The 23,191-nt window shown below is 41.0% G+C and overlaps 1 protein-coding gene across 1 annotated transcript; it reads right to left on the bottom strand.

Moving 5' to 3' along the window:
• Positions 1-6,845: 6,845 nt before the first annotated feature.
• On the bottom strand, positions 6,846-16,671 carry ALOX5AP (arachidonate 5-lipoxygenase activating protein). The gene is made up of 5 exons (XM_075262949.1): positions 16,545-16,671; positions 10,744-10,843; positions 9,638-9,708; positions 8,847-8,928; positions 6,846-7,169 (listed from the first exon to the last, which is right to left on the bottom strand). Exons 1-5 carry the CDS (start codon positions 16,612-16,614, stop codon positions 7,007-7,009), a joined length of 486 nt encoding a protein of 161 aa, XP_075119050.1. The 5' UTR covers positions 16,615-16,671; the 3' UTR covers positions 6,846-7,006.
• Between the last annotated feature and the right edge of the window lie 6,520 nt (positions 16,672-23,191).

Here is a 23,191-nt window from a genome sequence, read left to right as displayed (position 1 = left end):
GCACCTAACAGGTGGTGGCAATAACTAAATCACACTTGCAGCCAGTTGAAATGGATTAAAGTTGACCCAACCTCTGTCCTGTGTCTTTGTGTGTACCACATTGAGCATGGAGAAAAGAAAGAAAACCAAAGAACTGTCTGAGGACTTGAGAAGCAAAATTGTGAGGAAGCATGAGCAATCTCAAGGCTACAAGTCCATCTCCAAAGACCTGAATGTTCCTGTGTCTACCGTGCGCAGTGTCATCAAGAAGTGTAAAGCCCATGGCACTGTGGCTAACCTCCCTAGATGTGGACAGAAAATAAAAATTAACGAGAGATTTCAACGCAAGATTGTGCGGATGGTGGATAAAGAACCTCAACTAACATCCAAACAAGTTCAAGCTGCTCTGCAGTCTGAGGATACAACAGTGTCACCCCGTACTATCCGTCGGCGTCTGAATGAAAAGGGACTGTATGGTAGGATACCCAGGAAGACCCCACTTCTTACCCAGAGACTTAAAAAAGCCAGGCTGGAGTTTGCCAAAACTTACCTGAGAAAGCCAAAAACATTTTGGAAGAATGTTCTGTGGTCAGATGAGACAAAAGTAGAGCTTTTTGGGAAAAGGCATCAACATAGAGTTTACAGGAAAAAAGAGACCTTCAAAGAAAAGAACACGGTCCCTACAGTCAAACATGGCGGAGGTTCCCTGATGTTTTGGGGTTGCTTTGCTGCCTCTGGCACTGGACTGCTTGACCGTGTGCATGGCATTATGAAGTCTGAAGACTACCAACACATTGTGCAGCATAATGTAGGGCCCAGTGTGAGAAAGCTGGGTCTCCCTCAGAGGTCATGGGTCTTCCAGCAGGACAATGACCCAAAACACACTTCAGGTCAGCACTAGAAAATGGTTTGAGAGAAAGCACTGGAGACTTGTAAAGTGGCAACAATGAGTCCAGACCTGAATCCCATAGAACACCTGTGGGGGAGGAGAGATCTCTTGATGGCAGTTTGGAGAAGGCCCCCTTCACATCTCACGGGGGACCTGGAGCAGTTTGCCAAAGAAGAATGGTCTAAAATTCCAGCAGAGCCTTGTAAGAAACTCATTGATGGTTACCGGAAGTGGTTGTGCGCAGTTATTGTGTCTAAAGGTTGTGCTACCAATATACACTGTATATAAAACTCAGTTAGTATTACACTATGTAGTTATAACTTTCATCTGAAAATCCTTAAGATCTTTCTCTTCTGTTGGGTTATGTGATCTTATTCTGATTTGCTGAGAATTATGTCTCTCCAAATATCTGTTGAGAATTAGACAGGATCCTGTCACACAGTCATAACAAAGGAGCTCAAAGCTCATCCTCCAATATACTTACAGTCTCTTAGATTATTTAGAAGAATATAGAGAATGATACAAGTACACACTGCCCAACAGCAGGCAAAGATGGCACTGGCTGTAGCTGTCTGTGCAAAAAAAAAAAAAGGTTTCCAGGCAGAGAGGTTGCATACCGACATCGGTGGTTAGCTTTAAAAATCCATTCAAATGAATGGGTTTTAAAGTTGACTCCTGGCAAGCCGTCTCCTGTCCAGTTTCCCCAGGGTTTAAGATAGAAACCCCTGGGCGGACAGTGACGGTAGTGTGAACGCCCCCTTAGTCAAATCTGATTAACTTTACTGGTACTGTAATATTTTGCAGATTGACCTCGTCCAGTTGTATAATAAAAAATCTGTAGTGTATCCACAATGTATGAACATTCCCTGATAGGGTGTATGGTTAGAGGTTGTCTAAAATAGACAAGCCCTTTAATTAACACTATCACATACCTGATGTTCAGTAACCAGTGCCTCAGGGGCCGCACATGGCTTTTATTCCCTGTTGGTGTCCTGACATCTGTCTGCAGACACTTTGGGTAAGGGAAAAACTTTTACCATAAAAATTTCTGTCAACAGACAAGTTTAAAGGTAAGAGTTTATTTTCTTCATATATGGATAGAAAGAATCGGATTAAGGGTGCATTTACACGGAGTAAACGCGCCGCGCAATGCCACGTATGCCACGTTTTTTGCGTGTAATCGCGCACCGTGAAAAACGCGGCGTACACGCGCCGTAAACGCGCCACATTGCGCGGCGCGTTTACTCCGTGTGAATGCACCCTAAGATACATTTGGGTTTAGCGTCAGCATGGCCTCATGCTAGCAGAAAAAAGAACCCACTGAAGTCAATGGGAGGCTTTTTTTTCAGCACTGAAATTCCACACCAAATTCCTCACCATTTTCCTCCGTGTGAATGCACCCGTAAAAATTGTAAAAATACGCCTGTAAAATGTCATTGAAGTCAATGGGAGTCTTATTTTTACATGTGTACTTTGCAAAAATACATGCGCGTTTACTTCGTGTGAAGGCTCCCTAACAGTTAAATGGGTATTTCCATGTCATAAAGGAATGATAGATGTAGGTCCTACTTCGGGAACCTGCACATATTTCGAGAACGTTGACCCATTTTATCATACATTTATGACAATATCTCTTAGAGGCTAAGGCCTCACGTTGCAGAAATGCAGCTTTTTTTGTTGCAGATTTTGAGCCAAAGCCAGGAGTGGATTGAGCAGAAGGGAGAAGTATAAGAACTTTATATGTACAGTCCTATGAAAAAGTTTGGGCACCCCTATTAATCTTAATCATTTTTAGTTCTAAATATTTTGGTGTTTGCAGCAGCCATTTCAGTTTGATTTATCTAATAACTGATGGACACAGTAATATTTCAGGATTGAAATGAGGTTTATTGTACTAACAGAAAATGTGTAACATGCATTAAACCAAAATTTGACTGGTGCAAAAGTATGGGCACCTCAACAGAAAAGTGACATTAATATTTAGTAGATCCTCCTTTTGCAAAGATAACAGCCTCTAGTCACTTCCTGTAGCTTTAATCAGTTCCTGGATCCTGGATGAAGGGATTTTGGACCATTCCTCTTTACAAAACAATTCAAGTTCAGTTAAGTTTGATGGTCGCCGAGCATGGACAGCCCGCTTCAAATCATCCCACAGATGTTCAATGATATTCAGGTCTGGGGACTGGGATGGCCATTCCAGAACATTGTAATTGTTCCTCTGCATGAATGCCTGAGTCAATTTAGAGCGGTGTTTTGGATCATTGTCTTGCTGAAATATCCATCCCCGGCGTAACTTCAACTTCGTCACTGATTCTTGAACATTATTCTCAAGAATCTGCTGATACTGAGTGGAATCCATGCGACCCTCAACTTTAACAAGATTCCCGGTGTCGGCATTGGCCACACAGCCCCAAAGCATGATGGAACCTCCACCAAATCTTACAGTGGGTAGCAAGTGTTTTTCTTGGAATGCTGTTTTTTTTGGACACTATTCATAACGCCTTTTTGTATGACCAAACAACTCAATCTTTGCTTCATCAGTCCACAGGACCTTCTTCTAAAATGAAGCTGGCTTGTCCAAATGTGCTTTTGCATACCTCAGGCGACTCTGTTTGTGGCGTGCTTGCAGAAACGGCTTCTTTCTCATCACTCTCCCATACAGCTTCTCCTTGTGCAAAGTGTGCTGTATTGTTGACCGATGCACAGTGACACCATCTGCAGCAAGATGATGCTGCAGCTCTTTGGAGGTGGTCTGTGGATTGTCTTTGACTGTTCTCACCATTCTTCTTCTCTGCCTTTCTGATATTTTTCTTGGCCTGCCACTTCTGGGCTTAACAAGAACTGTCCCTGTGGTCTTCCATTTCCTTACTATGTTCCTCACAGTGGAAACTGACAGGTTAAATCTCTCAGACAACTTTTTGTATCCTTCCCCTGAACAACTATGTTGAACAATCTTTGTTTTCAGATCATTTGAGAGCGGGCTGTCGATGCTCGGCGACCATCAAACTTAACTGAACCTGAATTGTTTTGTAAAGAGGAATGGTCCAAAATACCTTTATCCAGGATCCAGGGACTGATTAAAAGCTACAGGAAGTGACTAGAGGCTGTTATCTTTGCAAAAGGAGGATCTACTAAATATTAATGTCACTTTTCTGTTGAGGTGCCCATACTATTGCACTGGTCAAATTTTGGTTTAATGCATATTGCACATTTTCTGTTAGTACAATAAACCTCATTTCAATCCTGAAATATTACTGTGTCCACCAGTTATTAGATATATCAAACTGAAATGGCTGCTGCAAACACCAAAATATTTAGAACTAAAAATGATTAAGATTAATAGGGGGGCCCAAACTTTTTCATAGGACTGTATCTCCCATTCCTCTGGTAGACATTCTTGGCTTTGGCTCAAAAACTGTAACAAAATCTGCAACAAAAAAAGCTGCATTCCTCAATGTGGAACCTTAAGCCAAAGGCTAAGGCCGCACCTTACGGAAACGCAGCTTTTTTTTGTTGCAGATTTTGCTCAAAGTAAAAGCCAGAAGTGGATTGAGCAGAAGGGAAAAGTATAAGAACTTCCTATATATTTCTCATTCCTTTTGTAGCCATTTTTGGCTTTAGCTGAAAAAAAAAACACAGCAAAATATGCAACAAAAAAAAGCTGCGTTTCCGCAATGTGGGGCCTCAGCTTAAAGCTTTAAATACTATATGAATTTTTGCAAGCAATTGTTTCTTTGCTTGAGTCTGTTACTGCATTACTTCTGCTTCTTTTCACTAACCTACAAGCCAGTGGCGTAACTAGGAATGGTGGGGCCCTGTGGCGAACTTTTGACATGGGGCCCCCCAACCGGCACCAACGACCTCTACCGACCCCCTCCTACGCATTCCTGCACGCTCTATTATGCCCCATAGTGGCCCCTTCACACAGTATTATCCCCCATAGTGGCCCCTGCACACAGTATTATCCCCCATAGTGGCCCCTGCACACAGTATTATCCCCCATAGTGGCCCCTGCACACAGTATTATGTCCCATAGTGGCCCCTGCACACAGTATTATCCCCCATAGTGGCCCCTGCACACAGTATTATGTCCCATAGTGGCCCATGCACACAGTATTATCCCCCATAGTGGCCCATGCAGACAGTATTATCCCCCATAGTGTCCCCTGCACACAGTATTATGTCCCATAGTGGCCCCTGCACACAGTATTATCCCCCATAGTGACCCCTGCACACAGTATTATGTCCCATAGTGGCCCCTGCACACAGTATTATCCCCCATAGTGGCCCCTGCACACAGTATTATCCCCCATAGTGACCCCTGCACACAGTATTATCCCCCATAGTGGCCCCTGTACACAGTATTATCCCCCATAGTGGCCCCTGCACGCAGTATTATGTCCCATAGTGGCCCCTGCACACAGTATTATCCCCCATAGTGGCCCCTGCACACAGTATTATGTCCCATAGTGGCCCATGCACACAGTATTATCCCCCATAGTGGCCCATGCAGACAGTATTATCCCCCATAGTGGCCCCCTGCACACAGTATTATCCCCCATAGTGTCCCCTGCACACAGTATTATGTCCCATAGTGGCCCCTGCACACAGTATTATCCCCCATAGTGACCCCTGCACACAGTATTATGTCCCATAGTGGCCCCTGCACACAGTATTATCCCCCATAGTGACCCCTGCACACAGTATTATCCCCCATAGTGGCCCCTGTACACAGTATTATCCCCCATAGTAGCCCCTGCACACAGTATTATCCCCCATAGTGGCCCCTGCACACAGTATTATGTCCCATAGTGGCCCCTGCACACAGTATTATCCCCCATAGTGACCCCTGCACACAGTATTATCCCCCATAGTGGCCCCTGTACACAGTATTATCCCCCATAGTGGGCCCTGCACACAGTATTATCCCCCATAGTGGCCCCTGCACACAGTATTATCCCCCATAGTGGCCCCTGCACACAGTATTATGTCCCATAGTGGCCCCTGCACACAGTATTATCCCCCATAGTGACCCCTGCACACAGTATTATCCCCCATAGTGGCCCCTGTACACAGTATTATCCCCCATAGTGGGCCCTGCACACAGTATTATCCCCCATAGTGGCCCCTGTACACAGTATTATCCCCCATAGTGGCCCCTGTACACAGTATTATGTCCCATAGTGGCCCCTGCACACAGTATTATCCCCCATAGTGACCCCTGCACACAGTATTATCCCCCATAGTGGCCCCTGTACACAGTATTATCCCCCATAGTGGCCCCTGCACACAGTATTATCCCCCATAGTGGCCCCTGCACACAGTATTATGTCCCATAGTGGCCCCTGCACACAGTATTATCCCCCATAGTGGCCCCTGCACACAGTATTATGTCCCATAGTGGCCCCTGCACACAGTATTATCCCCCATAGTGGCCCCTGCACACAGTATTATGTCCCTCTGTGGACACCCATAAACAATTATTATACTCTGGGGTCTTTTCAGACCCAGAGTATAATAATCGGAGACCCAGGGGAAGAAAAACATAAAAAAAACTCTGTTACTCACCTATCTCCTGTTTCCTACGCTGTCGGCCTCTGAAGTAGTCAATCTTCAATTATGTCAGACGTCACATGACCTGGGACGCAGGCCGGGGTCATGAGAAGTCAGACGCCTGGCAGGATCGTGGAGAGGTAAGTAACAGTGTTTTTTATGTTTCTTACCTCTCCCGGTCTCCACTCTTATCGGGCCCCTAATGTCCCAGGCCCTGTGGCAGCTGCCTCCGCTGCTATGGCGGTAGTTACACCACTGCTACAAGCAGTTACGGAGGGAAGACGAGTGACAAATGACAGTAGAATCAGACTACACAGAGCCTGCTTGTAGTCTGTCACCATGGAGACGTATAGGTTTGCATAGAAGCTGCAGAAACAAACGATAGGATATTTTTATATGCATTTTATTAGAAATATTGGGGCAAAAGAGAACATTGGGATGCAAAAGCATAGATATCCTTTACATTAGCAGTCCCATCTTACAGACTTCCACAATGACATCGTCATACACGTATCAATGATATGTCAAGAATGTATATAGCAAGCCTTTACTTTAACATTACGCAAAGTGAAATAAACATCAGCATTATGGTATGAGCAGCAAAGGGGAGAAGGTCTTACTAATTCCACTAATATAATTCTCCATATTACTTCCGAAGACGATCACAAGGTAATGGTTCAGGATCCCAGCCACACACATGGCGAACAGGAAAAATATAATACGTTTTCCAAATATGTATCCGGGAGTGCTACAAGAAAACAAGGAAAATAATAATTCTGTGAGGCCGAGCAAGACAAAACCAAGTATATGACTTACAGGGAATCGGTCTCATGTATCCATTTAAATTCCTGATTATTGATTATTTTGGGCTGAGGAGTCCAGTGGGCGGGCCTACTTGTTGATCAACTGCTATCTCTGTTTCACACCTACGCAATGAAGGCTGTCAGGTTCTGATTAGACCCGCCCACTGGACTCCTAAGCCCAAAATAAGCAATGATTTACACTGTTTTCTCCAAAGCAATGCGGCTTTGTGTGCAGTTCTGGAGATTTTTTTTAGCAGAAATCCCTGTGCAGTGTGAAAGGGGTACAAGTGTGAGAGTATTTTTTTTTTTTGGATGTTGGTAGGGAAAAGTCTAAACATCCTCTTTCCCGTGTGATCAAAAATATCTACGGTGCTGTGCAAAAGTTTTAAGCAGGTGTAGAAAAAACACAACAGAAATAAAAGTGTTAACGGTTTATTTTAATCCATTAACAAAATGAAGTGAGTGAATAATATTACATTTAAGGGCGGGTTCACACCAGCGCCCGGTCTCCGTTTTGCAGGTTTACGTCTTCTGCCTGAGAAACTGGACCTGGACAGGAGACGGAAACCGGCAGTCAGTTTTCAAACCCATTCGTTTGAATGGGTTTGCAAAGTGTCCGCCCGTGAGCGTCTTCTGGTCTCTGCGGCGAAACCATTTTTTTTTTTTTTTAAACCAGACACAAAGTTGGACATGCAGGACTTTGTGTCCGGTTAAAAAAAAAAAAAAAAAAAACGGTGTCGCTGCGGAGACCAGAAGACACAGGCGCTCACGGGCGGACACTGACTGCCGGGTTTGTTTCTCCTGTCAGGGTTTCTTGGGCAGAAGACGGAAACCCACAAAGCGGAGACCGGACGCTGGTATGAATCGGATGCTGGTGTCAACATTTGCCTTCCATCAATTCTTCTAGGGGTCCACCAATTCTACTGGAGTCGGCAACCTTTGACACTCCAAATGCTGCGAAACTACAACTCCCAACATGTTCCTTCCACTTCCACAGGAGTTCCAACAACAGCAGAGTAAGTATGCATGCTGGGAGTTGTAGTGTTACAACAGCTGGCGTGACGAAGGTTGCCTACTCCTGTTCTAGGTACACTTGTAGACAGTCTCGGTAGGGAGGTTGTTTCCACCATCTTGGAGAACTAAGCCCAGATCTTCTGTGGATGTACGCTCGCTCCAATCCTTCTGTATCTTTATGTCATCCCAGACAGACTGGATGATGCTGAGATCAGGGGTCAGATGTAGGGGCCTTATCATCAGTTCCCGGACTATTAACACTTGTATTGTTCTTACTATGTAGCATTTTATTTTTGGCTTTTTCCCTAAAACTTTTGCTCAGTTCTATACATGACATATCTGTAAACCAATTCTCACTAGATTTCCCTTCTAATGGAGATACATTTGCTCAGCACATCATTTCACATGACTTTTACTAGAGATTGCTGTCATTTAAATGACATTTTGCATTTTGTAAAAATTATACATGACATTATGTCTGAAGCCGGAGAATTATCCTGAAATTCAATTACAAATTGCTGCAAAATTGATGTACCATTTTTACTTTAAGTATGAAAGGGTAAAGTCACTAAAGTTTCCGAACATTATGCAAATGATACAAATAATACCTCTGTGTCTTCTCTCCTAGGTAACCGACAAAGTACTTCTGCCGAACAAACAAGTACATGAGGCCGGCGAAGGCTGCGGGTGCTAGATTGACATACGGAAATACAGTGTTAGAATAGCGTGCGGTCACATAGACATGGACAAGAAATGAAGATGGATTGCTTTTATGGTTTGGCTTTTTGGCACCTCCGGCACTGACTGATGATCTCCGTGTACCGCCCGTGGCTTTGCAGACCTATTGATTTCATGCATTAAGCCCGAGCCATAAAACAGACAGGAATAGGACATGTCCTGAGTTTTGCTGCCGGACTCTTGGTCCCACACAAGATGTCATGATAATGGTTGTGTGTATGATTTCATTAGAATATAATGGGTCAATGTAGTATCTGTGAAAAACACAGTGACATGGCACACGGTTGTGTGTACGGAGCCTGAGCTCATGTCTATTGTACGTGTTCTTTTTAACTTTTATTCAATGGGAGGCTTTTTAACCCGTTGATTTCAATCCGTAGCGCGCGTAAGACGGCACCTATTGAAGTCAATGGGATTCTGTTTCACAGCGCTCACTCTGACATGTGTTTACGTGTCAGAATGAGCGGCACGTTACGCCGTGGGAACGGAGCCTAAGTTGGCGTACATGTTTAGCGTCATGAGATTGGGTTCTTATAATACTTCTCCATGCTAGATATTTTTGGGCCCTACAATCATTATGTTATTTTTTAAACCTTTATTAAATCATATTCATTTATTCAAAAAGTTGCAAACTCAATTTTTTTTTTTTTTTTTTTTTTACCTTGGCTACAGAGGATCCCACCGCACCACAACACAGCTAGGAAGGTAGGGTACGCATCAATGCAGTTTTGGCTGTAAAAGAGGTGATAAAAACATCCAAATGTGTCAATAAACAGAATACTTAAAAAATATAAACTATAGGGGCCCCACTTAAGATGACACTTGTAGAGCCCACAGCTATTCCTATGGACCTCTCATTGGATTTTCCACACATGCATGTTTATTGACTGGGGACATTGGAGATTGGTTTATCTCATGCGAGACAGGATTGGGCATGTTGAAATCCAACTTGCCTGATCTTTCCTTCCTCTAGTATCTGCCAAGGGGGAAAGTTTGGTGACTCCATGAACACTACTGTACATGGTAATCATTCAGAGAAAAATTTGTTAGTTCTCATGACATTTACCTAATGTGTACGGACATCTTAAAGGGGTTGTGCCATGGAAAATATCAATTCTGTGTCTATAGGATTGAAGGTAAATTGCTGATTGGTGGAGTCAGAACACTGACTTACATACTTATCCTGGGAACAATGGATGTCTAACCCCCAATTTGAATACACGGGCACATCCCCAATGGCTGTAGGTGCACCCCTGCTGCATTCACTTGAATGGCAACACCAGAGATAGTCAACTGCAGTATTTTACCTGTCTCCGACTCTGAATGTCATTGAAGTGAATGGAACAGGGATGTGCCTACGTTCATAGTGGCTACATTCACAACAGGGGTAAAACACCCATCGATCAGAAATTTATCTGGATAGAGGATTTTTGTGGCAATAACAATAATTCTGAATAATAATAATAATAATAATAATAATAAAATAATATTTATAATAATAATTAATAATATATGTTGCATTCAATACTAGTCATAATCGGTACGTGTTATCTTAAAAGTGACCTACATGATACTGTCTATGCAGAAAAGTTGACAAGCGAGCTATTGTGACTTTCTAGTTGCCAATGTAAAAACTAGAATATATCAAGATTTTTTTTATATAGATAAATACGCCAAAAATCAACATGTTTATAATAGAAAATCTGATAATATGTCATCTTCCCTTTACACTAAATCTCTAGTACTGATAAGGTCAGGCAGACTCACTTGGCAGTGTATACTTTCTCGAAGGCCAGGGAGCCGGTTCTCTGGAAGCTCTTGGAGTGCTGACTCTTGGATTCATGTTCTACTTTAAATGCGAAAAAAACTGAAATATTCGGAAAAAAAAGCGTATGTTTAGTATCACATGATCGTGTTTTCTGATTTTCATATAAATAACACTAGTTAACATGAGTCATGTATGTAATATAATATGTATTATATAGAATCCACAGCTGTAGGTCTGTACCTCTCCAATAGTAGTCTTTTACTACAGGTGTCAGTCATCTTCATGCACTGTACAGGGACTCCCCGAACGTAATACCAAACACACAAGTGAACCGGGCCTTACCATTTATACTGTGAGATTTGCAGAATCCTCAGTCTTTTGCACACAGCAACAGTTTGCAGACGGGTCTGTGCAGGTTGTGAGGAAAATCAACCCCTCCCCTTTCCATTCTTCCCCCCACGTTCACTATCTAAACACCTTGCCTCTATCTATCTTGTATATATGGATGAATTGGTAACAGAAAAGTGAACTGCATATGAGCTAACATGGAGATACCTACAAGGGTTTTCAGGCATAAAGCAGCCACATTTTTAGTGCATTACAATCTGGTCCAGAATCACATGCTCTATGAAATTAAACTAAGTTGGTCTGAGATGTTTGTGACCATTTGAAGGAATTTCCAGGCTGAAAATATTGCTGGGTCACGATATATCAGATTAGTGGGGGGTCTGACACGTGGCGCCCCTAACAATCAGCTGTTTTCAGCAGCTGGTACACAGAGAATGAAGCAGGATGCAGATAGCCATGTTCTCTATATAGTGTCTGAACTGTGTTATTGTAGCGTAGCTCCCATTCAAGTAAATGGGGGATGATCTGCAGAACCCGATCTGGCCATTACAGAGAACAGTGCTGTCTGCTTCCTTCTTCATTCTCGATGGATGGATAAACCAGGTGTTATACCCCCACTTATCTGAAACTGATGACCTATCAATATTATTAACCCTGTAAACCCCTTTAAATCTACTAATCTGGGATATCTTTACTTTTTCTGCAGATTCTTGGCCATTCCAGGAGAGTAGGAGGTTGAAATTTTTGAGTTGTAATAATGGAACTCTAGGCATAAATGGGTTAAGAAATGTAGCCCCCCCCCCCCACACACACACACACTGCCCTGTCTGTGCCCTCCCAGTACATTCACTACTTTATATTCATTGCTTGGTGGGGTAACTTGAAGTTCCCGCACTACAATGTAGGATCTGTTATGGAGATTGTCTAGTGTATGTACTATTTGTAATCCTGGTGCCTTCATACATGGCAGAGACAGATGTGGCCCTTTCCTGGTGTCCCCTATAGCTACATCCTTGTTATCACTCTGTGTCCTTGCTAAGGATGTTACATGCTTTGATAAAGAGTCCAGATTGTTGACTTATCGCTCATGTGATGACTTGCTGCCGCTTCCTCAATATTGTAATGAAATTGTAATCTTAGTTGCAGGGTATCAAAAGTCTAGAAGAGGTTTAATAACCAGATCATGGAGGGGTTTACATGTGTATGTACACACTGAGATTTACAGATCTTATCAAACTTCAACCAAGTGGTCATGTACTATTTACACTGAGAAGATGGTAAACCATTCACATCTATGGGACTGCCCAAGATAAGCTGAGTATAGTGCTTGGCTATCTGCAGCAGGTCCTTGGAGGTGAAGTGGAGCAGCGGTATGCCAGCTCAACCTCTGCTCTATACAGACTGGAGTATAAGGGAACTCCCAGGACCGTACATGTCCCAGCAGTCAGACCCCAATTTATCTTCTATCCGTGAATAGATCCCATTTAATCATACTTGCCAAATCTTCTGAGTTTTCCTGGTGACTCCCCAAAAATGGGGAGTCTCCCAGAACCATTGGCGAGTATTATGTGGGGCCAAACCATACTGGAAGCTGTGTCAGCTGTCTCCTCAGGGAACAGGTAAAGTTGGATACAATGGTGGAGAACGAAGCTGTTCCTGTTGTTGTAAGCAGAAATATGGGTGCAAGCAGGTGTGATGCCATATATATATATATATATATATATATATATATGTAATATAGTATATGAACATAAATTCACAACAGTTGTGAAGCCGTGTCGTTTACCAGGATAGAAAGTTGCCTATGTGTTAATATAGGTTACAATCTATCTATGTGCCAAATTTCATCCAAATCCATTCAGCCATTTTTACGTGATTGAGGAAGAAACATACAAACTACGTATAATATTAGCAGGAAGGATAGGATATAGGATAGGATAGGATTAGTAGGATAGGAGGAAGGAGATATATATATATATATATATATATATATATATATATATATATATATATATATATATATATATATATATCCTATTAATATTATAAATGTGAAAGTTTGTGGGTTTGTGAGTTTGGATGTTCGGATGTTTGTTCCTCAATCACGGAAAAACCGCTCGACCGATTTGGCTGAAATTTTCCACAAACATAGTCACTACACCCGATTGCGCAATAGGCTACTTTTCGTCACAATAGCGCACATACGTTTGTGCCAGGACCCCCACAAAACCCAAACTCACACCACCATCTCTGCAATCTCACACACTTTGGACCATAGCAAGCCACAAAATTCATATTGCCCTCTATAGCCTCGCCCCTAACCCCACACAATCTCATATACATATATTTTACCACTTTGCCCATCACCTTAACGATACTCCAGGAGGCTCTCTTTAACGCTCCGGAGCAGCCATGTTTGCCGACCCCCACCGCTCTGACAATCCATGACACCGCCCACCCATGTCAATACCCCTAGGCGGTCTAATAAATGCAAAAAAAAAAGTTTACAAAAAGTAAAAAAATATAAAAAAAATAAATAAAAAGGATTAAAAATTCAAATCACCCCCCTTTCCCTAGAACACATATAAAAGTAGTTAAATACTGTGAAACACATACATGTTAGGTATCCCCGCGTCCGAAATCGCCCGCTCTACAAAGATATACAAATATTTTTCCTGTTCGGTAAACGCCGTAGCGGGAAAAATGGTCAAAAGTGCCAAACCGCCATTTTTTCACTGTTTTGATTCTGATAAAAAATTGAATAAAAAGTGATCAAAGCAATAACATTTCCCGAAAATGGTAGAACTACAAAGTACACCCGGTCCTGCAAAAAAAGACGCCCTATACATCCCCGTACACGCACGTATAAAAAAGTTACGGCTGTCAGAATATGGCGACTTTTCAAAAAATAATTTTTTAACACAGTTTGGGATTTTTTTAAGGGGTCAAAATGTAAATAAAACCATATAAATTTGGTATCCCCGGAGTCGTAACGAAACACAGAATACAGGGGACATGTCATTTTGGTTGCACAGTGAACGCCGTAAAACCAAAGCCCGTAAGAAAGTCGCAGAACTGCATTTTTTTCTTCAAATCCACCCCATTCAGAATTTTTTCCCTGCTTCCCAGTACATTATATAGAATAAATAATGGTGGCATCATGAAGAAAAATTTCTCCCAGGAAAAATTAAGACCTCATATGGCTCTGGGAGCGGAGAAATAAAAAAGTTATGGGGTTTAGAAGGAGGGGAGTCAAAAACGAAAATCAAAAAATGCCATCGGCGGGAACTTCAAATACTTCTGTCCCAAAGTCACTATTTAAAGTTTCTCACAACACCGTATATATAGCAGCTCAAATACAAAGTAACTTCAACACAAAAGTCTCACGTATTCTCTGAATTACAGCAAAAACAAGATACAAAGTTACATTTCATATCCCATCCCTTATACACAGTACGAAAACCTTATCCGCGCCTGTATATACCCACTTCTACAATCACCGCAGACGAAGTCACGGTTAACAGCTAGTATATATATATATATATATATATATATATGTGTGTGTGTGTTTTTTATTCCATTTTACTGTAGGAGGGGCAGAAGGGGGTCTTACACTGTTATACTGTGTTAGGGTGCCAACAGGGATGCATTATGCAGTGTAGGGTCCACAAGGTGGCATTATACTATATACAGTGTGGGGGCCATAAAGAGACATTGTATTGTGTGGGGATCACAAGGGGAAATCGTACTGTGTAGAGGGCCCCTAAGACTGCATTATACTGTGTAGAGGACACTAAGGGAGCATTATACTGTGTGTTACACAAGAAAGTGCACTCTTACAGCATTGGGACTGGGTGGCATCAAATGAGACATAGGCAGGGTTAAGAGTCATGAATAAATTTGACCATAAATTTGAATACAATATGGAGATTCAGTACTGTAATGGGAAAAATGGAGCAGCAGGTTGCACTGTTCTCGCCAGACTTTTTTACCTGTGAATAGAGGGTGAGGTATGTAAACTGGGGATGTGGCATGAAAAAGCTTCGGGACACTGTGTGAGTTACTGGCCCTTTTCTCCCTGACAACAGCTACCTTCTCCCCTTGTCCTCCCATCTTCCTCCATTTCTACATTCATTTGTTTTGGTCTCGAAAGATTGTGTTTCTCAGCAGCTAATACACAGAAAATGGAGCTGGATGCAGACAGTTTTTTTCTCTGCGTAGTGCCTGTATCATTACAGCTAAGCTCCCATTCAAATAAACAGGAGATGACTGCAGTACCTGATCTGGCCATTACAAAGAGAATAGTGCTGTCTGCTTTCTGCTCCATTCTCTGTGTATCAGTTACTGAGAATAGTTGATCAGTAGATGGACCAGGCGTTGGACCCCCACTTATCCTTAGGATAGGTCAACAATATTTTAAGTCTAGAATAACACGTTGTTAAATCTACTATTCGGGGAAGTCTTTATTTTTTCCTGTAGTCTCTAGGACATTTCAAGAGAGTAAGTATATATGTGTCACCTGTTGATCAGAATTGTGAATGCAGCTCTTGAATACATTACTATCTGTATCTCAGATGTAAAGGATGATACACAATGCAATATTACTCAACATTTAGATGTACAGTAGAATAAATGCACTCTATGAATAAATTGTGGTTCATGTTGCATTCAATAGCTATCACCCAGCATCTATCTCGCCTGACTTCCCCATACACATGCAAACTTGGCTACGTGTACATGTGCTGTCAAAGGGGAGAGGAGAGGAAGCTGCTATGGGGCTCCTTTGGTAGTGAGTTATCTACTTGAGTGCAAAAGAATCAAGCCATTGAAATCCAACTGCGTCATCCTTATCTATCCCGAAATCTTCTGTTGGGAGGTCCCCATACACTTTATAGTATTGGACGACTCTGCTTATAGAACTTTTCAAGGAGCTACAGCTATTGTAATATTTGTATAGAAGAAAGTGACCAGTGATATCTATGGTGCCCCCTACTCCAGTGTCAATTTCCACCTGGGGTTGTCTTCTGCCGGACCTTTGGGACCATTTTTATATATAGTACCTATTATTGGTCCAGAGCCTGGGTCAATAGAAGATCCTCTGGTACGATGTAAATCACAATGCCCCAACTACATTCTGAAATTTCCCCACTGTGGGACTATTAAAGGACTATTTTATCTTATCTTTAAATGCTTCAAAAAGTGAATGTTCTGCCTTTACATCCGTTACTTATCAGATAACTTCAATGACACATAATCTGGTAGAAACCATTATCTAGGACCTACACCACTAGAATGGTCCAATAGTCTAATAATATTCTCTCAAAAATATCTATTTACAAAAAAAAAATCACCATTATAATCCACCCAGATTATATCTGATAGGGACTAAAACATTGCAATGAAGGGATTATATACGTAATATCAGCAGTCTATACAATGCAGGTCTACTTACTGTTCTGGACCACACTGATCAATGTAACAATGACCAGGAGGACAATATTTCCAACAATTTCTTGATTCATTTTCCAGAAAGCAGCAGCGACGTCTTGCTGGCGACTGAGCCTTTGCCGTGTGCTGCAGATGAGATAGCTTCAAGAGGAGAAAATAGAGGAAGTGTATTTCATAAACTTTCATTCAGTATCTCTACCCAGGATCTGTCGGAGGAGCCGATGTGCTCATAGCGTATGGTAAACTGTAGATCCTTCCTCTGTATCAGCCACACACGCATTAAAGTGGTAAAGACAAGAATAGGTTACCATGAATAGAAGACGTTGTCACAATGGCCTGAAAATCTGTGCCAAAATCTGCAATAAAATCCATGTCTTACATACAGATTTAGTTTTTGATTTTGATGTAGAATTTAGCCATGAGTTACATTAAATGAAATATACAATGAAAATCTGCAACAGATCCACAGTGTGCCTACAAGTCTACGTGCCTAAAAGTGTACGTGCTTACAAGTGTACGTGCCTACAAGTCTACGTGCCTACAAGTGTACGTGCCTACAAGTGTACGTGCCTACAAGTGTACATGCTTACAAGTCTACGTGCCTTCAATTCTTCATGCCTACAAGTGTACGTGCCTACAAGCTACATGCCTATAGTCTACATGCCTACAAGTCTTCGTGCCTACAAGTCTATGTGCCTATAGTCTACGTGCCTACAAGTGTACGTTCCTACAAGTGTACGTGCCTACAAGTCTACATGCCTACAAGTCTACATGCCTACAAGTCTACGTGGCTACAATTCTTTGTGCCTACAAGACTATGTGCCTACAAGCTACGTGCCTACAAGTCTTCATGCATACAAGTCTATGAGCCTATAGTCTATGTGCCTACAAGTCTATGTGCCTACAAGTCTACGTGCCTATAGTCTACATGCCTACAAGTCTACGTGGCTACAAGTCTTCGTGCCTACAAGTGTATGTGCCTCTAGTCTATGTGCCTACAAGTGTACATGCCTAAAAGTCTATGTGCCTATAGTCTATGTGCCACAACACACCAACGTTTTCCTCGCATATCAATACCAATAGGCCACAAAAGCAGCACTCAAACACCACACCAGCCAAAGATGTGTGGCCATGAAAATTAGACAGTAATAAGTAAAATACAATATTTATTTAGTCAGATATAATAAAATAACAGCAGATGGTAAAGAACATGATTCAGACAACACAACACTAGACGAACATGTAAGGCAGGTGAAAATATAAATAAATATCATGCATATAATATCATGGAATGTATCTTTTTTGCAGACAAAATGTGCATAACAGGTACAAAAATTCATACACACTCCAAATCTACCAGTTAAATACTGGACAGGTGGGTGTAGAATGGGTAATCAGTAGATGAATATATAACTAACTCCAGAGACAAGCACATAGACATATATCTAACTCCTTCAAATAACAGGGAATTCAAATCCACAATAAGTAGAGCCAAATAGCAGGAAGTAAATACATGTACACACTATATCTCTATAAATGCCATGCCCATAATGGTGTGAAAGTATATATGCCTAATCAGAGAGAGCCAGCATAACAAACATAGATCCAAAATACTAAGGAGTTAAGTACCTGTAGCCATATCTGCAACACCTGCCCTAAAAGAGATGCACCACAAATGCGGGTACCCGGAGGGTCGCCTCAACGCGTTTCGCCAAACGGCTTCCTCAGGAGGCATAACCGTACCCCATACAAGCAGGGTATATATAGAGAAGAGAGGCCGGTAGTGCGTCCAATCAGATGTATGAGCGCGCCGGAATGCGTGATGCCGTCGCACGAGCCGGGCCGCGCATGCGCACACGGTCAGCACAGTCAAAGACGTGCCGATCATGTGACACAGAGGCACGTGACCGGGTCAAACGAGAGCAGCGCACGCACGCCGCGCGGCTCTCTGAAAGGACTCAAAGGGAGATGGTAATAGATGTAACAGTACAGTAGGAGCACAGCAGGAGTTAACAACCCTATATATATATATATATATATATATATATATATATATATATATATATATATATATATGTGCATCCAAATAGACACAGCAAGTTGTGACAACATAATATATATATATATATATATATATATATATATGTATAGATCTAATATATTGTTAGAATCAGGCCAAAACAGACCAAAGAGACCCCCATTTGACATACAGAAATACAAAAAATTACATATATGTGTGGTAACCACAATACACAATTATGATATAAGAATTATATAAAAGTGACAATAAAGTGAAACGTGAAAAAGTGACCAGTGCCAATTTAATGAGTGAAAATTAGAGACAAATAAAAATAATATAAAAATAAGGTAAGTTTAATTACAATAAAAGTAAAAAAATGCAATATATAAATAACACAGCAAGTGAATAAATATATAAAATTACATATATATGTAGAAACGACAATACATAATTATGATATAAAGATTCTATAAAAAATTCTATAAAAAAGTGAATGAAATAAAAAGTGAAAAGTGACCAGTGCCAATTAATAAGTGAAAATTTAAAAAAAAAAAAAAAAAAAAAAAAAATATAAAATAAGGTAAGTATGATTACAATAAAAGTGAAAAAGTGCAATATATATGTATAAACCACAGCAAATGAATAAATATATAGAATCATTACAAACAGACTTTGCAATATACATATTTCTGTAAATATCAGTTGGACAGATTTTCCATTGACTCCTGCCGAATTCTCCTCATATCGTCAGCCATTATAGCAAATCAAATACTCTATAAACCCCTAGACATAAGAATAAGAGAACAAAAGTAAGTAAACAACACAAAACAACATAAACCTGCTGTATAAAGCATTAGACAAAGTTAAAAACAACCTATTTTCTTTAAATAGGGTTCCGGTTGTTTTTAACTTTGTCTAATGCTTTATACAGCAGGTTTATGTTGTTTTGTGTTGTTTACTTACTTTTGTTACTTTTGTTTATACATATATATTGCACTTTTTCACTTTTATTGTAATCATACTTACCTTATTTTATATTTTTTTTTTTTTTTTTTTTTTTTTTAATTTTCACTTATTAATTGGCACTGGTCACTTTTCACTTTTTATTTCATTCACTTTTTTATAGAATTTTTTATAGAATCTTTATATCATAATTATGTATTGTCGTTTCTACATATATATGTAATTTTATATATTTATTCACTTGCTGTGTTATTTATATATTGCATTTTTTTACTTTTATTGTAATTAAACTTACCTTATTTTTATATTATTTTTATTTGTCTCTAATTTTCACTCATTAAATTGGCACTGGTCACTTTTTCACGTTTCACTTTATTGTCACTTTTATATAATTCTTATATCATAATTGTGTATTGTGGTTACCACACATATATGTAATTTTTTGTATTTCTGTATGTCAAATGGGGGTCTCTTTGGTCTGTTTTGGCCTGATTCTAACAATATATTAGATCTATACATATATATATATATATATATATATATATATATATATATATATATATATATTATGTTGTCACAACTTGCTGTGTCTATTTGGATGCACATATATATATATATATATATATATATATATATATATATATATATATATGGTTGTTAACTCCTGCTGTGCTCCTACTGTACTGTTACATCTATTACCATCTCCCTTTGAGTCCTTTCAGAGAGCCGCGCGGCGTGCGTGCGCTGCTCTCGTTTGACCCGGTCACGTGCCTCTGTGTCACATGATCGGCACGTCTTTGACTGTGCCGACCGTGTGCGCATGCGCGGCCCGGCTCGTGCGACGGCATCACGCATTCCGGCGCGCTCATACATCTGATTGGACGCACTACCGGCCTCTCTTCTCTATATATACCCTGCTTGTATGGGGTACGGTTATGCCTCCTGAGGAAGCCGTTTGGCAAAACGCGTTGAGGCGACCCTCCGGGTACCCGCATTTGTGGTGCATCTCTTTTAGGGCAGGTGTTGCAGATATGGCTACAGGTACTTAACTCCTTAGTATTTTGGATCTATGTTTGTTATGCTGGCTCTCTCAGATTAGGCATATATACTTTCACACCATTATGGGCATGGCATTTATAGAGATATAGTGTGTACATGTATTTACTTCCTGCTATTTGGCTCTACTTATTGTGGATTTGAATTCCCTGTTATTTGAAGGAGTTAGATATATGTCTATGTGCTTGTCTCTGGAGTTAGTTATATATTCATCTACTGATTACCCATTCTACACCCACCTGTCCAGTATTTAACTGGTAGATTTGGAGTGTGTATGAATTTTTGTACCTGTTATGCACATTTTGTCTGCAAAAAAGATACATTCCATGATATTATATGCATGATATTTATTTATATTTTCACCTGCCTTACATGTTCGTCTAGTGTTGTGTTGTCTGAATCATGTTCTTTACCATCTGCTGTTATTTTATTATATCTGACTAAATAAATATTGTATTTTACTTATTACTGTCTAATTTTCATGGCCACACATCTTTGGCTGGTGTGGTGTTTATAGTCTATGTGCCTACAAGTATACGTGCCTACAAGTGTACGTGCCTACAAGTCTACATGCCTACAAGTCTACGTGGCTACAATTCTTTGTGCCTACAAGACAATGTGCCTACAAGCTACGTGCCTACAAGTCTACGTGACTTTGTTGTGGAACTTTAGTGTGGATTTTTTAACTGAAATTGTGCACCATTGTATGTGATGTACTCACACATACATTCACACCTACATCTGATCTATGTTCGGGGTTTCTTTCCCAAATCTGCTTAAAAAAATGCAGAGAGAAAACTCCTGCAAGCAGGAATCTTCTATGCACATTTTCCAGCGGAAACCCGGCAGACCCCGTTATAGTCTAGATTTCTGCGGCTAACCACATTTTAAGTGGAATGGGTTTGTCTACTTTGGATCCCCGAAGAATGGAATCCCGAACGCAGGAGTGAACCTCGTGTCACCCTTACAAGGTCACCCCATCAGTTATATTTTTCACCCCAAATCCTGGTAGTTCATTACTTAGACAACAGTAGAAATACTCTATAAGGGTGCATTCACACTGAGTAAACGCTAGCTTATTCTGAACGTAAAACACGTTCAGAATAAGCGGCGTCTAAAGCAGCTCCATTCATCTCTATGGGAGCGGGGATACGAGCGCTCCCCATAGAAATGAATGGGCTGCTTCTTTCACTCCGTGCAGTCCCATTGAAGTGAATGGGGAGTGCCGGCGTGTACGCTCCGGCATGAGCAGAGCTTGCCGTATACGCCGGCACTCCCCATTCACTTCAATGGGACTGCACAGAGTGAAAGAAGCAGCCCATTCATTTCTATGGGGAGCGCTCGTATGCCGGCTCCCATAGAGATGAATGGAGCTGCTTTAGACGCCGCTTATTCTGAACGTGTTTTACGTTCAGAATAAGCTAGCGTTTACTCAGTGTGAATGCACCCTAACACTGTGTATATCTGTACAGCAGTGACATGTGGGTACACAGCAGACTCTGGAGATGACCCCTTAAAGGGGGTGTGTATTTCCACATCTCCATCCCATTATAATGAATTGGACTGATGACCAACGGACATGATGTCACTTCCTGAAAAGAAGAAAGCAGCCATGTTTGTGAAGCCCTCCACAACCACTTTAAGCAGTAGCTACATGTGATCCCCCCATCTCCAGCTAAGTCTGTGTCCATATCTGTGTTGGAGACTGAAAATCACCAGATAAAAAACTGCTGCAAATCAAACTTTTTCATCTGCCAATTTCAGTTTAAAATAATGGGCATTTGACGGATCCCATTATAGTCAATAGGATCCATCGGGCACTTTTCTGTTCTCTGTTTTAGCAGTCCATTTGTCCATTTTTTTAGTTCTGGTCTGGATTTATTTTAATATGTTATCTAGGATTTGTTGCCTTTGCCACTAACATAGCTATAGGGGTCACAACTAGGCCCAGAAGTCAGGGGGACACAGGTCGCCCATAACTCACTAGGGCTGGATAAACGTCCTTGATCTCCTTCCTGATTATCTTTGATGGCTGGCAGTCTGTGCATGTAAATCTCATACCCATGCCCTATGAAACTCGAAAGGGAGAAGATTTATGTTACACAGCCTTCCACTGTCAAAAAAGAGAAAGGTAAACCTTTGAACAGGGCCAGGTGAGTATGCATTATTTTGTTTTTTTTCAATGCCCCTGGCTGATTTAAAAGTTAAAAGGGTTGTCCATTTTTGCCTGGACAACCCCTTTAAGTGGGACTCAGCTTGCAGTAGCTTTCCTTTTTGCTAGACAGTGTATAGAGCTGTGCACATTTTGGGACGTGGCCGCCACTGCAAACATCTGAGAGTCAGATCCCTGCTAATCTACTATTACATAGTTACATAGTTGATGAGGTTGGATAAAGACATTAGTCCATCAAGTTCAACCTATAATTGATAATCTATCCTAAGCATAGATCATTGATAGTATACTTTTGAATACCCCTTTAGCAGTCAATTCGTACATCCAAAATAGTTGCCGATTCTGAACTCATTTTTTGGTCACAGGACCAAAGTCACCCATGTAGGACTAGTCTAGTTGACCCATCCCCCTCATTCGTCCTTTTCTTTGCTTTTTGAAA

Source organism: Leptodactylus fuscus, chromosome 2, assembly GCF_031893055.1.
Source record: "Leptodactylus fuscus isolate aLepFus1 chromosome 2, aLepFus1.hap2, whole genome shotgun sequence".
In the NCBI taxonomy this organism is placed as follows: Eukaryota; Metazoa; Chordata; class Amphibia; order Anura; family Leptodactylidae; genus Leptodactylus; species Leptodactylus fuscus.
The sequence above is the reverse complement of the archived record's forward strand: the minus strand, read 5'-3'. Positions and strand labels throughout refer to the sequence as shown.